Below are 17,053 nucleotides of genomic sequence, written 5' to 3' on the forward strand. Positions count from 1 at the left end.
TTAACCATTAGTAACCAATATAGAGAATACTACATCATTCTAAATAGAGATAGATGCCACCTCAAAAGCAATTAGAAATGATTTTAATATACTCTATAAGAAAAACAAAAATTTCAAAATATTGCTTAAATTTAAAAAGCACTGATCTTTATTCTTCATTCTATTTTTTCTTGTTTAATGTTTTGTTCTACTGATATTAAATTAATTATGCATAGATCAAAATATTATAGAGGATTTTCTGGTGTTGAACTAAGGATCAGATATTGATCATATATTGTGAGGAATTATACTAGCACTTTTAGAATTAGGAAACCTTTTCATGTCAGAAGAAAGTTATACGGAAGATTCATGGCTTAAGAGAATCAACATTTCAAATTCCTTATTTTCTGGGAATAACTGTTGCTCTGGGACCATCTTTCAAAACACTTCTACTGAAGTGCATCTAACTACAGAGGAGAATGGACTTGCAGGTGGGTAAAGGATTGACAGTGAAGAATTACAGATATGAAAATTATTATTTGAAATAACACATAACACCAAATTATTATTTTTATCTTGAAATTTCATGCAAATAGTATGTTCTAATTAACAATATATCTGCATTTATTTTAACACAAAAGTTCCTCCAAAAAAATATCAAAGTAAAATCGACACTTCCAAAAACTACAGCCTGCTTGTCTGAAGGCTTTTAGCACCTCCTGTCATAGTACCATATATGTCAGATTGGAGAACATGGAGTTCACAGAACTTTTAATAAAGTGCTAATTTTATAGAAATATAATATGTATTGTGATATTTTAATTATATAAAGGTTTATTAATTAAGTTCTACATAGAAATGTACTGTTTATTTTTCTGATAGATTTCATAGCACTTATTCCACATTACTGAGATTTTCTAAAACCTGGAAAACCAAAATAGTAATTATTTTTGTCGAATACAGAAGTCATCTTTCATTCTTCAGGTTTCCCCTTAACATAAAAGGCAAATTTCCCATACATTTCTACTTATCTATTTTAAAACAAGGTAGCTTCAACAAAACTATATAACCTATAGAATATAAAGAGAAGTATATGAATCTTTATAAACATTTAAATTATACTTTCCTGTCAGATAATCCCATACCTGCTATCATGTCATCTACAGCACTCATTTTCAGCAATACTTGCTCAATTAGCCCAACTTCTGTACTAGTCTGTAAATTCCGAACACTTTTTCGTAGGATGGCTGTAAACATGCTCCATATTTCTGCTTGACATGTGACATCACAGTGTTCCAAAAGCTCTGTCATGCATGTTATACTCTCAGCATCCTGGATAATAAAGTTCATCTCCAAGTCAAACTCTCCACCAACCAGCTAAAAATAAACAGAAAAAAAATCACCAATGATAATGTGAGAGGTTACACATATAACAGCAAAGCTAGCAAGAAAGTATTAGCTACTTTAAAAAATTTCAAGTCTTCTAGCCTGAAATTAATTTTGATGAAAATTTCACTACAGATAAGTGAAAGGTGCTGTAAAAATTAAAACTAGCAAAGAGAAGTCTAATTTTTTTTTTTTCAATTTGAAAAGGTGATTTCAAATCTAGAAAAATAGAGTAAAATAGAGCAAATGACTAAGAGGTGGGATTCTGGGCAAATTCCCTTAAAAAGATTTTGGCTTTGAAAAGTGAAAATTACTAGAAGATGCAGAGATCACTAAGGATAAATTTTAAGACATGAAAATTCATTTTCTTTTATATTACTAGACTGACAAATAAAATAGATGTAAATGAAAAAGAATAGGTGGGTCTAATCTCCATGTATAAAACATGAAGAAACATGAAACTAGATTAGCAAACTTACAGTAAATGTTGAAATAACAGAATTAATGTTAAAAATGTTTACACGAGAAATACCTAATATCTAGTAGTATTTTTTTTAAAAAAACATGTGAACTGGGAAAGAAAGCTGATTTAATGGCAGCATATTTGACTTGTGGCATTATGCCAAGTGAGTCAAAAGTCGTCCTCCTCCCAAATGCTACTTTACTACAGCAATAGACAAATACACATGTAATGAAAGATACAATGATACTCCTATTCTCTATGGATCAAATCTCACATTAATTAGTTTATTCAGTAATAAGTACCATTCTTAAGGAAGAACATTAACAAACTGGATATCTTTTTGATCTAGAGAATGGAAAATTTAGGCAGAAAATAATAGCCATATATAAAATGTGTGACAAATGTGAAGTCATTCATTCATTTATTCATTCAACAAATATTTTATTTATTAAAGACTAGAACTTACTGTTCTAAGAACTAGAAGTATATCTGTGGACAAGAAAAAGTCCATGCACTAACAGTGCTAAATTCTAGAAATAAAGATCTATATATGTATTTACGTATGTTCTACTTTATTCCAAAAAAGGTTGCATTTGGCTTATAAATTACATAAAGTATAAAAGAAGACATAAATTAGGTTCAGACAGGGGCTAGAGATTAGATTCAAGAAGTCAAATTAATTTTCCATCAATGAAACGTGTTCATTAATATGGATGGATGAGCACACTGTATAATATAAATTTGAAAATAATGGTAATAATAATACCACCACCTAACCTCACATACCATTTAGTATTATTCTAAGTGCTTTACATATAGTAAATAACTTAATTCTCACAGCAACTAATGACAAAGAAGTGAATATTTTAAAAGTTCTAGAATTCAAGAAGTTAAAAACAAAATATTCTCAAATTGTAAAATATTATACTCTGTATATATATTTTCTCTGTAACAGTTTCAAAATTCAACTTTATAAGAAACTAGCCCTTATGCTAACTTCCAACCTTTTACTGACCTAGATATTCTCTCTGGTTAAAGGTTGGGTTTACTTCTATGTGTGAAACGACTTCAACTCCTCCTACTATTTCTGGTTTATTAACAAAAATAGCTATGGGAATGGTTAAGAGATTGGCTCTAATTCAGACTTCCTGGGATTCTGATTTTAGCTGCACCACTCACTTTAATGACGCTACTTCTCTAAGCCTGTCACTTCATCTACAATATGGGAATAAAAGTTCCTACCTAAAAGGGTTGTTGTAAAGATTAAATAAATAAAGTAATTGGGTCATAAGCATGGGTTATAAGCACTTAGTAACAAAGTCAGGCATATAGTTAGCATTCAGTTAAGGAGTTAACGTTAGCTATTACCAGTTCTCTTACCCCAACTTTGAGCTAAAAATTGTAGTCATCTGATCACATACTTATAAAGCACCATGAAACAGCCAGTGTAAACCTTATGTTTCCAGGAAAAGCTAAATTATTGTAGATCGTGTACTCTTAGATATTACTTGTAGCTTTAGCAAAACCAACTCAAGCATCATTTTCACCGTGCCATGGTCTCACCAAGAACTGCTTACTTTTTCATATTCATATATCCAATTGACTTGGGTCACTACCATGAAACTTGTAAACCCATGATTAGTAACTTAGAAGAGGTTCTCCAGAAGTGAACCACAGAGAAATAAATAGATTTGAAAAACAATGACAACTTACTGCCTGAACTAAAAGAAGTAGATACCAAAGTTTAAGTCTATAAGACTCAGAATAAATCTCTGTAAGAATCAGTATACACTTAAATGGAAGAACACTGAAGAATTTTTTAGACTAATCTCCTTAATGAGTTGTAAGTGCTTAAGTAGAATCTGGTCTACCCAAGAACCATTATCAAATGAGTAAATAACAGAAATGGGCTCAGTGGTAACAAAAATAGTCTGCTTTTAAAGGAATTAACAATTATAATGTGTAATTCTAACAATCAAGCTATTTTGTGAAGCCTAAGGCTCTATCTTTCACAGTTAAAAAAACAATGCCCCTTTCTATACATCATTTAATTACAAAAGAGCACAGTTATGGCTCCCTGATTTCACTGCCAGAAGCTGTAAAAACATTTATTATAAACGTTAGAACAGAGTGGACCTATGTTTTTGGATGGTCTTTCTAACTCCCATTATAATTTTTAATACATTAGTATTAAGGAGGCTAACTGCTTGCAGAAATATCATTCCAAGATTAGGGAAATATTTATTCCTCACTTGTAATGAACAGTTCAATATTTATCAACTAAAGCATACAAGAAAAACTAGAAACAGTCAGTCTTTATTATTTAAACAATTCCCTAACAACTCTATGAGGAAAAGGCATAGTTGTCTTCAGAGAGGGAAACTGAAGATAAATGAGGTTAGGCAACATAACCAAAGTCACACATGAGTAAGCAGCAGATCCAGGATTCTAATCTAGACTAGAAAATGTACCGAAACGACTTGCTATGAAGTCAAGAGTGTAAACTTAAAAAATAGAGATGAGACGTGTCATAGTAGCTCTATTAAGAAATTAGTGCTTTGAGAACAGTGTATGGGTAAAATGAGGGAAGACAAAATGATTTCCGTGGGTAAGAAATGAAACATCAAGAGGTAGTAAATCACAATAAAGGAAAACAACCAGTTTATTTAAAGTTATTTAAATAAATTATTTCAGTAAGAATGTCTAAGACTTTGAAGGCTCAATTACAGGAAAATTAGCAATAAACACTAAAAAAGGAAACTCACAGGAAAACATTTTAAAAAGCAAAAAAATTGACATGACAGGCTAGAAAGCTAAACCAAAAAAAAAAAAAAAAAACCTAAAATCACTGTTACCATAGTACAAATGAGATTTATAAATGAATTGAGACTTCCTGTAAATCCGAATGTGTCAATATGACACTCTATTTGCACAGTTAAGGGTTTTCTTTTCCTCCAGGCCTTCTCCTTAAAATTCTAAAAGGTATTGGCATTCAAGAAAAGCGGTCCACAATGGCCCTTCCTACTCAAGAATCTGTCATAAGTGAATAAAATAAATATAGGTGAGCCTTTTTAATGAATTAAGTTTTATTTACATAAAAGTATAAAAATTACTGTATAAAAATTTAGAATATCAAATGCTGGCCTGGAAATGTATTATCTTCTGAAAGTACTAAGGTTTATAATTACTAGCAATTTAAGTATCTTTTATTTTTTAAGTACAGAGTTTTAAATATCTTTATTTTGAAATCTTAGATTATTAGTTAGGATCATATGGAATAATTCAGTGTACATTAGACTAAATCAAACTGGATAATTATTAACCAGTTGGATTTCTTTGCAAATCTTTGCAAATCTGTGGATAAACTCTAAACTAGATAACATTGCTTATAAAGCCCCAGTTCAACACCCCACATTCAGCTTCCTCTATTTTCCATTCCCTAGCTACTGTCATAAAAAACATTTCCACAATGCCATCTCTCACTTCATCTAAAACTCTTTATAATGTTACTCCCTATGCATGAAATAGGGTTCTCTCCCAACCCCTAATTTTAACTTCCATTAAACCTCCAAATATCAGTTTAGATACCACTTAATCCAGAAAGTCTTCCTAGTAACTACAAACACTGTCTTTCTCTGAACTCGCATTACAACCCATCCACATCACAGCAATCATTTCAGGATATCCTAGATGTTTACAGATTTCTTTCCACCCCAAGTTTACAGTAAGCTTTGTAAGGGTAAGGACCATTTCTAACTATCAACCATATCTACATCACTAGCACACTGACAAACCCATGCAAATTATTCAATATTTAACATGGAATGGGAAGATGGCAGGATGAGAGGACAGAAGGGAGGTAAGTAGGCTGGCAGGAGAGCTTCACAAATTCATGGTCCATCATCAGGTTGTAAGCCAAAGACTTTCTACCATACTCTACTTTTCTCTTTTAGCAATGAATTGCTCTTAATGCCATATAACTTTTCTAAAGTTCCAGAGATGACCACAAAGCCAAAGAAAATGTTTCCTCATTCTTGTTTATACCCCTTGGTTGCGTTATTTTTTTCTTCTATTACCACTTAAAAAATATGTAAGGTTTCACAGGTAAAATTCGGGAGACATGTTATTGTCTAAGTAAGGGACTAAGTACACTACACACAATTTTTAGTTGTTAAAATCAGGCTTAAGTATACTTCCAGTTTCTAACTATTTTCAAGTGAAATCAATTACAATATCTTCCTTTGAAAAAGAATGGGAGTGATGTCACCAAAAAAACACCAGAGTGGGCAGCTATGTCCTCCCTAAAAAACTAACGATCTAGCAAAAACTGGCAGAATAAACTTCTGAAGATTTCTGCAATCAAGTCAAAAATGTACAACAACCAAGGAAAGACTTGGTGAGGAAGAAGCTACTGTTTTGTGGGGTACGTCCCACCTTCAATCCCTCAGATTGGCAACAGTCATGAGAACGCCAGCCTGCAATGGTGGTGAGGGTTGCTAGTTCCAAAGGAAGCACTAGGGACCTTATTCTCAAAGAACTGTAGTTGTAGGTCTGAACCTGACTGGCAGCTCCCTCAAGGATAGACACAAAGAATTTTCTTTGCTTCACTCAACTCAGAAGGTTCCTAGAACTAGAACACTTTTGCTGAAAGCCTTTAAAGGCACATGTATTAGCTGCAGCACCTGAGGCAAGCCAACACTTGGGGCAAGCTGTAGACAGACCTGGAAGCCTGGGAAGGAAGACGTGGGGAAAGGAGATAAATGTGGGTATAAGGTCTTTCAAAAGCTTTCATGTATACTGGGTAATCCAGAAATCCACATGCATACCCAGGGCAGGTCGCACATTCAGAAAAGGTCTACAAAGTCCCTAAGCTTTCATTTGTAGCTGAACTTTAGGCTCTATACAAGTAGGAAGTAAAAGCTAGAGCAGTGATGTAAACAGCCTGACCAAACACTGAAGAAGTCTCCAGCACAGAGCAAAAGATGGGGAAGAGCATTTGCTTTTCCTTTTTTTCCCTTCCTTGGCTCCAGGCATTTAAGGTAACTCTGTCAAAATATCCGCTGCCCATCAAACTAACAGAACAAAGCCTTCAATGGCCAAAAGTGGCAGAGTTTACAGATCTTATACAGAATACAGAATATAATTTAGAAAAGCTACTAAGCAAACAGCAATAGCACACAATAGCAACTACAAACTCAAGAGTAGGGAAAAGAACAGAATTTCCAGAGTTTCCACATTACAATATTCAGAATGTCCAAATTTCAACAAAAAATTATGAGACACACAAAGAAACAAGAAAGAATGGCCCATCAAAAGAAAAAATTAATTTTGTGTTCAAAATTTGACAACTGCTTTTGTCTTATCTCCTTCCTCTATTCTGTCTTCCAGCTTATGTTTTGCTTTCTATTAGTTCACAGATGTCTTCTACTGTTAGCCAATCAAATTACTTATAGAAGCAGATATAATCTAATTATAAAGCTCTTGAATTATTAATTCCTAAAGAATAGATCTTCAATATAAAGCTATAACTGTGTGTAATTTTACAAAGAAACAAAAAAGTGAAAACATGATAATTAAGAACCACCATTTTGTGAACATTAATTATATGTTGCATAATTTATGCATATAGCCTCATTTAATATCTCATAACTCTGGGAGATGAGTATCTCAAACAAGGAAATTGAGGTTAGCATAAGTTAAGTAACCTGCCCAAGGTCCCTAAGCTAGTGTCAGCATCAGAATTTGTCTTGTCAATATCATAAAGAATTAAGAAGTATATCATTACCAGAGGGATCACCCACAAGACATAAATATGTACTGCCACCAGTCATCTAACCTTCAAAATCTGATGTTAAACATTAGCATATGTAATAAATGACTTTTAGATAAGTGTTCAGTAAATAACAGGAAAACTTTATAATTTGGACATGAACATAATAAGCTAATGCTCCTAAACCGAGCCAACAAACCAAGGCAAGAAAAATAGAAAACTACTGGGTTTTTTCCTATTTCTTTTACACAAGTCTTCTCTACAAGTAATTTATATTGACAATCTTTCTGTGGTATAGGAATAACTATACCCAAGAGTATAACAAACTCTGCTGTAAATACCATCCATAAAAACTCTACGGAAGGGAGGAGGAAACAAAGGGAATAACTATCATACAATAAGTGCCTTCTTTAAAATGTATTTTAAACAACTTGCACTTTATCAAAAGCAAGTATAACCAGGTTTATAATTGCTTTATATGACTATACCAAACATATATGACAAATCCACCTGGCTACTAGGAGCCAACTGACATTTGAAGGAAAACTAAATGTGTTAATTGCCAAACCACTATATGCTTTTAAATTCTAACTCCTAGCCTAACAATGAAAACTCTATTTCATAAATAAAAACAAAGTAGAGACTTCTGCAGACAAATGAAAGCTGAGAGAATCTGCTGCCCGCAGACTTTTACCATACGGAGTGTTAAAGTAAGTTCTTCCAGCAGAAGGAAAATGATACCAGCTGGAAATTTGAAATGACATAAAAAAATTGAAGAGTGCCAAAATCAAGACTGTTGTTAAATGCAAAAGACTGTTTTATCTCATTTTGAAAATTCTTTAAAAGATAACTATCTAAAGCAAAAATAACAATGCATTAAGGGATTTATAACACATATGAAAGTAAAACCAATGACAGCAAGATCACAGAGGACAAGAAAGGAGAAATATAAGTATACTTCTAAAAGATTCTTAACCTATACTTGAAGTAGTATATTATTTGAAGGTAGAGAGTAAGTTAATGCATATTGTATACTCTAGAGAAAACACTGAACATGAAAAGGAAACAAATACTAAAGATCTTAACAGACACCTTACTGAAGAAGATATACACATGGCAAAGAAGGATATAAGAAGATGCTCCACATCCCACGTCACTGGAGAAATGCAAATTAAAGCAAGAATGAGATACCACTACACACCTATTAGAATGGCCAAAATCTAGAACACTGATAACATCAAGTGCTGCTGAGGATATGGAGCAACAGAAACTCTCATTGTTTGCTGGTGGGAATGAAAATGGTACAGCCACTGTGGAAGACAGTTTGGTGGTTTCTTACAAAATTAAACATTTTTACCATACAATCCAGCAACTGTGCTCCTTAGTATATAATACTCAAAGGAGCGAAAAACGTATGTCCACACAGATTTTGTCCACAAAAATCTGCACACAGATGTTTACAGCAGCTTTATTCATAATTGCCAAAACTGGAAAGCACCTTTACAATTTCCTTCCAATGGAAATGGCACAGAATCTATATAATGTACGGAAAATTAAAACAATGCAAGAAAAACAAAGTTTTAACTAAACCTAAGAGTTGACTTTCAGCTACAACAGAATGCATATATATATATAACATGAAACACACCCCTCAAAACTTCAACTTCTTGGAAAAAGACTATCATCCATTCCGCAACACATCATGAATTTATAAACAAAAAAAAAACTAAAAAAAACTAAAAACTATCTGCTTAAAATAAAATTACTCTCTTGGCTCAGTCATAAACACTTGATGCCTTCACATTACCTGTGACTCTTCTGCTTTTTTCATGTCAAGCCCTAGTATTTCTTCCTTATTCATATCTCAGACTCAGACCTTCTTCATTTTTCCTAGCTCCCACACCAAGCAGTTTCAACATTGCTTTGTTGCCTCCTCACAGTATCTTCCTACCTCAAGTTACCACTAAATACCACCGCCAAATTCATCTTTCTACAACAGCACTTATATCATAATAAACAGTTTCTCTACAACCTTTTTACTGAATGAATTCTTATTTATTTAATATTTGAATATCTGAATTACCTGAGTTATCTGAATTTATTATTTGAAATCCTTCACACAGAAATAATGATCAGGCCCGAACTGGTAAAATGGAAGAGAGCTAGATCCCTACTTTTTTTTTTTTTTTTTGGCTGCACTCGGTCTTCATTGCTGAGCGTGGGCTTTCTCTAGTTGTGGCGAGCGGGGGCCACTCTTCCTTGTGGTGCGTGGGCTTCTCGTTGCAGTGGCTTCTCTTGTTGCGGAGCACGGGCTCTAGGCACGTGGGCTTCAGCAGCTGTGGCTCTCGGGCTCTAGAGCGCGGGCTCAGTAGTTGTGACACACGGGCTTAGTTGCTCCGAGGCATGTGGGATATTCCTGGACCAGGGATCAAACCCGTGTCCCCTGCATTGGCAGGCGGATTCTTAACCACTGGCCACCAGGGAAGTCCTAGATCCCTGCTTTTAAATCAAAGCTCTGCTAAAACCTATGGGCAGAAGTACATTCATTTAGTATTCTAGGTACCTCAGGGTATTTCTCCTCTGAGCCTCAGTTTCCACCTAGGCCAAAATTATACAATCTCTAAAATCTTCTGGTTCTAGGATACAGTGTATTACAACCTCTATTGAGAAGACAACTATGATATATGCAACAGCTGTGGTGTCTATCATATAGCAAGGACAGAATTTAGAATCTAAAGACTCAAAGGGGGTAAAATCATTTTCAAAAGACTGCAGGTAAGGCACTGAATAAATTGCAAAGACTGCCTGATGAGGTAAAAGCTAAAGAGATGATTCACTGATTCAAAACTTCTGTTTGAGAGAAATAAAAAAATATGTGACTAGAACAATAAAACATCAACCTTTGATTCCTACAATTCACAGAAGCTGCATGAGATAAAAAGGTTTTTGGCAGTACAAACCAGGACAGGAATGTGACTTCCCAAAGGACTGTTTATATCCTAATGAGAAGAAATTCCTCCTTTAAAAGGCTTTCATTAGGAAGCAACAAAAACAAAAAAATGAATGAATCAAACATTTAACTCAAGAGGTTGGGAAAATTTTTTAAAAAGCAAGTCTGAGTAAATTATGAGGAAAAAAATTATGTTAAAGCAGAATTTCATGGGTTAGAAAACAGAAAAATTATAGATTTGGTAAATAAATCCATAATGTGATTCACAGAAGAAAAAATAATATATACAATCCTCAGACAAAAAGAGAAAAGACTCTGAAAATTAAAAATAAGATACAGCAAATAAGTAAACTTTTTTTCTCATGAGACATATGTTCCATCTGTGGTAATAAATTTACATAGAGAAAAAAGGAACTAAATTAAAATGTTTCTGAAAGTGTATCTCTGAGTTGTGGGCTTATAAAATCTTTTCTTTTTATCTTTACATATTTTCTGATTCTATAAATTTTCTAAAATGAGAATCATTTATTTTTATAATCAGAGGAAAAAATAAGTGGGGGGGAACTATAATAACTGTTGGTATCAGGAGTTATATATAAACACTAGACTATAAGCTCCCTGAAGATAGGACCCACATTTGTCTTAATGTCCAATCCATGAGCAGCACCTATACAGGACGCACTGTAATATTTGAAACTATTATATATCCATTAAACAAGTATTTAATATAGTTTTGTGAGATGTGCATATTTAAAATGAGATTTAAAATAATATTTACATTTTTAGAGTTTTCAACTTCATAGTCCTTTGGCCTGTTTGATCAAAGAATTCCTGCCAATTCTTCCATGAAAATAACCTATCCCTTAGGTACAGAATCAGGAGCAAACCTAATGACATTCAACTTTGTACCTCTAGTTCCACTCCATAATATCCTAAGCAGTCCCTTCCTTATACAATTTCTCTTCTTCCCATAACATGGAAATTTATCAAATTCCTAATCAGAATATAAAATAAAAGGTAATTAAAGGAAGTGATAGAGTCCAAGGAGATACTGATTAAGGATGACAATTAACCAAGAAGAAAAGGAACAATTCACTAACACGAGGCTAAATAATCACTGTTTTATTTTATTTAGTTATTTTTTACATCTTTATTGGAGTATAATTGCTTTACAATGGTGTGTTAGTTTCTGCTTTATAACGCTGTTTTATTTTTAAATGCTAAGTAAAAAGTGGTTTTTACTGACCCACAATTGAGCATGATACAAATCCTTGGAGTTGGGCCAATTTGGGAACAAATCCTGACTCTGCCACTTACTAAATTCATGGTTTTGCAAGTAACTTCTCAGTGTAACACCACCTATCTCACAGGGACATTAGATGATTAAAGAAGCTATTCCTTTTAAGTACCCAACAGTGACCAGCTTAGACTAGGTACCCAATTAATGTTAATTTCATCATTTTTCCAGGATGAGACTGGCACCCAGAAAAAAATGAGGAAAACTTACTGGTTTACATGGGAACAACACTCATGAGTTTAACTTCATTAGTACCATGTGCTGATCAACCGATCTAAATGACAAGTGATTAATATTATTTAAAAATATAATTGCAATATTATTTAAAAAACAAAATTATCAAAAACTTTTAGAGATAGTAAATTATCACAAAGAAAGTACTGGTTTTGCTTTTTAGAAAACACAAATACACAGTTCATTCACAGGCATAAAAATTAGTAATTTCCCTTATAAATACCATAATTGTGAATGATTAAGCCTAAGTAAAACATCATGTAGCCTAGAATGTATAATCCTTAAAATGAAGATATATACCTAAACTCAGCTTCCATAAATATTTCTTAGAAATCCTAAGGAATATTAAGAGCAGTATCTAGTTCATGTAGGAATTCCCAACTATGGGTAGGTAATTACTTCAGTTTTCCTTCATCTACAGCTTAAACTATATACAGAAGTCAATATCAAAACAATTTTTACTTGAAATAAAGTTTGCATTTTTATGTCATATTTACATCAACTAATGTAATATATTTGTTTACACAGAATTCAAACAGTTGTTTTTACTGTCTGAAAATTAAATCACAGCAAAAAGAGCAATAATTCATGTAGTTTCAGTGTATGGTAGTCAATCATTTATTCATACTGAAGGGGATCAGTATATGCCACCCAAAATATGCCATTTGGCATAAGGGTTATTTAAAACTGAAGGCAATTAAGAATCAACAGATATAGGAAGAGTCTTCTGCTTTCCCATTATCTACCTGAAAGCACGGTATAAATTTACCATTGTCAAAGTGGTATAAATATCCCACCACTCTGGTGCTAGGGTGAGAAGAGCAACCCTTGTCACTGAAGATGGAGAGCTGGCCCCAAGATGAGTCTGCACACACCAAACTTTACTAAAATAACCCTTATCTTCCATTTGTTCTCCCACATATTTCCTAGTCACTTCCCCACAAAGTATCGTCCCTTGGAGTCCAAGCCCTCTTTCCTTTGTTGAAAAGGGTATATAAGCTCTTTGAATTTCACTTCTTTTCTGTGAATTGTTCCCAACCATCTATGTCCCTGCATCACCATAGCATACCTTCTACTGGGTTATTCTCATCAGCATGCAAAAGCTCCACAACTTTTTATGTACTTTATTCAGGCCTCACACAAAAGTAGTCAGTCATATTAAAATATAAGATGGGAATGAAAGCCAAAGAAAATATTATAACAGACATATACATAACTAGATAATGAAGCAAATACATAGATGACTAGATAATGGAGTTATGAGACTCGGAATTTTAAACTAGTTGTAACTCATGTGTTCAAGGAATTAAACAACAAGATTTAGGATTTCAGCAGCTAATAGGAAACTATAAGAGCATAAAATGTACTCTAGAACTGAAAAAAAAAACTGAATTTAATAACTCAATGAGTCTGATAGCAGATAACAAACAGCTGAAGAAAGAATTAGTTAACTGGAACATGCATTCCCAAAAATGCAGACATATGCACAGAGTAATAAAAAGGATTAAAATAGAGGAAGAAAAAAGGATATAAAATGCAATGACTAGATCTATCATATGGATAATTAGATATCCAGAGGACAGGTGGCACTATCTGAACACACAAAAGTAAAGAAATTTTCAATGCTATTTAAATAAATTAAGCCATAGGTTTAAGAATAACTTCTATCATTCAGTTCACAAATACTAAGAAAATCATACCTGTGCACATCAGAGAAAAGGTGCTAAAAATACACAGACAAAGAAATATCTTAAAAAGTAACCAGGAGAATAAAGCACATTACCTTCAAAAAGGCAGCAACGTATTGTTTTAAAACTGAAATTACAGAAGTCAAATGATAACAAAAGAAGTCATTTTATCTTTGAAGTGAGGAAAGAAAAAAACTACCAACTTTTATCTATATCCATAAATATATCCTTCACAAATGAAGGGAAAATAAAACATTTTCACACACACAGGTGCCGGAAGAAATAAAAGTTAGGAAAAGGGTAAAAATATGGGTAAATCTAAATAAATATTTACTGTGTATATCAGTAACAACAATGTCAAGAAAGACATAAAATATTAAGATAAATGAAAACAACAGCACTGGATTTGGGAGAGAGAGGAAAAGAATGGATTTCATTTCACCCTTTAATAAGTCAAAGATGTATGTTATAATGTCTAGAGTAACCACTGAGAGAACAGCAAAATAACATACTTCTGAAAGTTAACAGAGGGGATGAAAAATAATAAAAAATATTTAAATCCAGAAAAAGTCAAGAAACATGAGGAAAACATGCTAAACAGGCAAGACAAATAGAAAGCTAACAGTAATATGATATACTTAAAGCCAAATACATCAGTATTTACATTACATGTAAAGAGATTAAACCCTCCAATTTAAAGACAAGGATTGTCAAACTGGATATATTTTTAAGAACAAAACACTCAACTAGATGCAGCTTACAAGAAATGAAGAAATATACCTTAAACATGAGGGAACAGAACAGAATGAAACCTGTGGGAGATATGAAATTGTACCTGTATTCCAGGAGTTTAAAATGTGAATAGCAAAATAATTCATAAACACAAAACAAAGAAAAGCGTAAGGCAATCATGCACAAACCCTTTAAGAAGTACAAACTCTTTCCCATCCCTATCTTTTGCCTGGCTAACTTATTCGCTAGTTCTCATCATGGCATTTCCCTCAGAAAGATTTCCTTGACTCTCCTTAACTAAGTTAGCTGAGTTAAGTGTTTCTGCTAGATGCTTCCAAACTAACTATAATTCTCCATCACAACAATTATCACAGTGTAATTAACTGTTTCACAGTCTGTCTCTTCCACTAGAAAACAAATCCTATAAGATCAAAAACCCAGAATCTACTGGGTTAAGAACTATGAAAGCTCTGAGATTTTGCCCTACTTGCAAGCTGACAAATTAGCCTGCCCATTTCATAAATGTTGACAAAAGACAGGAGGCTACTGGGTCAGAGACAACGAATTTTATTACTCAATTTTTATTACTCAGACAACGAATTTCATTACTCAATTCTTGAGTAATAAAGAGATAGAGACCCCCGCTGGTCCCCCAACATTAAAGGGCCCCAAACAAATCCACCCCATTTACTCCAGTTTGGAAAAAAATTTAAAGTCGGAAGGCAGAGATTACAATGAGAACCCTGATGTGCAATACCTTGGGACAGTGGTTATTCAGATTAATCAAAATAAAGACTAACAAAAGGACAGGGTCCCAATTTGTACAGCTCACAGTCATTTCTTCAGACTAAAGAATATACTCTACAGCCCTAATGTCCAACAATGGGCAGAGAGATATCCTCCTCAGCGTGATAGTTTGATGGAGAATTGAATGCGCAATTAAAACACTGGTTGTTTTAAAACAGAGGAAATAAAGGCATGAAGGGCTTGCTTACACACCTTCACAAGTGTGTGCTCACATTCAAGATATATATATATGTGTGTATACATATATATCCTCTTATAATACCTGTAAAATGATTACAAAGTATCTAATACATACTAAATGGTTAGTGAATTGTAGGTGGTGTTAGTAGTAGTAGTAGTAGTAATTTTTTCCTAGCCAAATCTAGTGTTAGCAAGTATATCTAACCTTTCCTAAAACAGGACCAGAACCACAGATGACTATTTTGTTCTCCTCTACACTTCTTCTTCCAACCCCCATGTAATTTTTTTTCAATTATATTTAGGCTTAACAACATGTTTTACTGCTTTCTTTGTGCATCATTACATCCCACTATTTTATCTTGGTTCACTGCGTCTCATGCTAGAGTACATAATTAAGTCTTTCAGCAATGATCAACAGACAGGGTAGTTTCTAAGTCCCTGTATGCTGGAAATTGTCTTTATTTCTATCCTATTATAAAATGTTAATTTGGATAAAACATTTCTAGATTCAAAGTTATTTCCCCTACCCCTTTTATCAGTGAGTTCTGGAGTACTGTCTTCTGGAATCCCAATGTTGCTGACAAGAAATGTGCTGTCCTATCCATCTGATTCTCAGTCCTCTGTAGATAATCTGTTGGTATTTTAGATATATGTAAATAGAGAGAGAGGCAACACGAAAACAGATACAGACATATCCATGGATGGCGGGTATCACAGTTCAATTTGCATTGCCCTGATTACTAGTGAATGTGAGCACTGTATAATGTTTAAGAGTTTGGAATTTGAGATAGACTGCCTGGGTTAAAATCTAGACACTGACACTTACTGGATGTATAATCTCAGGCAAATTACTTAAACATACATCTGTGCTCAGTTTCCACATCTGTAAAGTGTGGATAATAATAGTATCTATCTCACAGTTTCATTGTGAGGTTTAAGGAAGATGGTCAAATGAATGAATTCAAGCCCATGATAGAGAATTTTTTAAAAATAAGAAAAATTCACTATATTTGGCTTCCATTTTTATAAAGTATATTTTTTAAAAATCATAATTGAATAACAAATGGCTGAGGTACACATTTTTTTAAAACCATGTAAAAAGGCACAGAATGATAAATATAATAGTCACAAAATTACTCCAAGGAAGATGAGGAAAACAGGATTGGGAAGTAACACACAGGGAGCTTCAATGATATTGGTATTATTCTAGATCACAAGTTGGAGGGTGGGTTCATGGTTATTATTTTATTACTGAGAATGGGGACTGGATGAGGAACAGAATATAATTACCAAATGCATAATATCCAAATTTATTTTATAGCAGCACATCTGATCACAAGCCTTCTTATGCATTAGAAAAATGGAACATGAAAAGGTATGTTGATATCAGAATAAGTAATCATAACATTAAGATTTTTAAAACAACCATTCTGGTGATTCCAAAGTCCGATGTCTGGCCATATATGCTGGCTGTTAAAGTAGCATGAAAATACAAGTTGTTGGAACAGGAATGGAGGCCTGCTACGTGGGAGACGTTTACCTGTGAGGTGAATTTATCCATGATGCT

The 17,053-nt window shown here is 33.4% G+C and overlaps 1 protein-coding gene across 7 annotated transcripts in view; it reads right to left on the reverse strand.

The window, feature by feature from the left end:
• Positions 1 to 17,053, reverse strand: part of NBEA (neurobeachin) — a 630,249-nt gene that overhangs the window by 576,529 nt on the left and 36,667 nt on the right. For all 7 annotated transcript variants that reach the window (XM_067713386.1, XM_067713385.1, XM_067713382.1 and 4 more), the window contains exon 2: positions 1,125 to 1,356. In XM_067713386.1, the coding sequence (XP_067569487.1) occupies positions 1,125 to 1,356 (232 nt within the window). The remainder of the gene's footprint in view (positions 1 to 1,124; positions 1,357 to 17,053) is intronic.

The sequence above is a fragment of the Pseudorca crassidens genome, chromosome 18 (genome assembly GCF_039906515.1).
Source record: "Pseudorca crassidens isolate mPseCra1 chromosome 18, mPseCra1.hap1, whole genome shotgun sequence".
NCBI lineage: Eukaryota > Metazoa > Chordata > Mammalia > Artiodactyla > Delphinidae > Pseudorca > Pseudorca crassidens.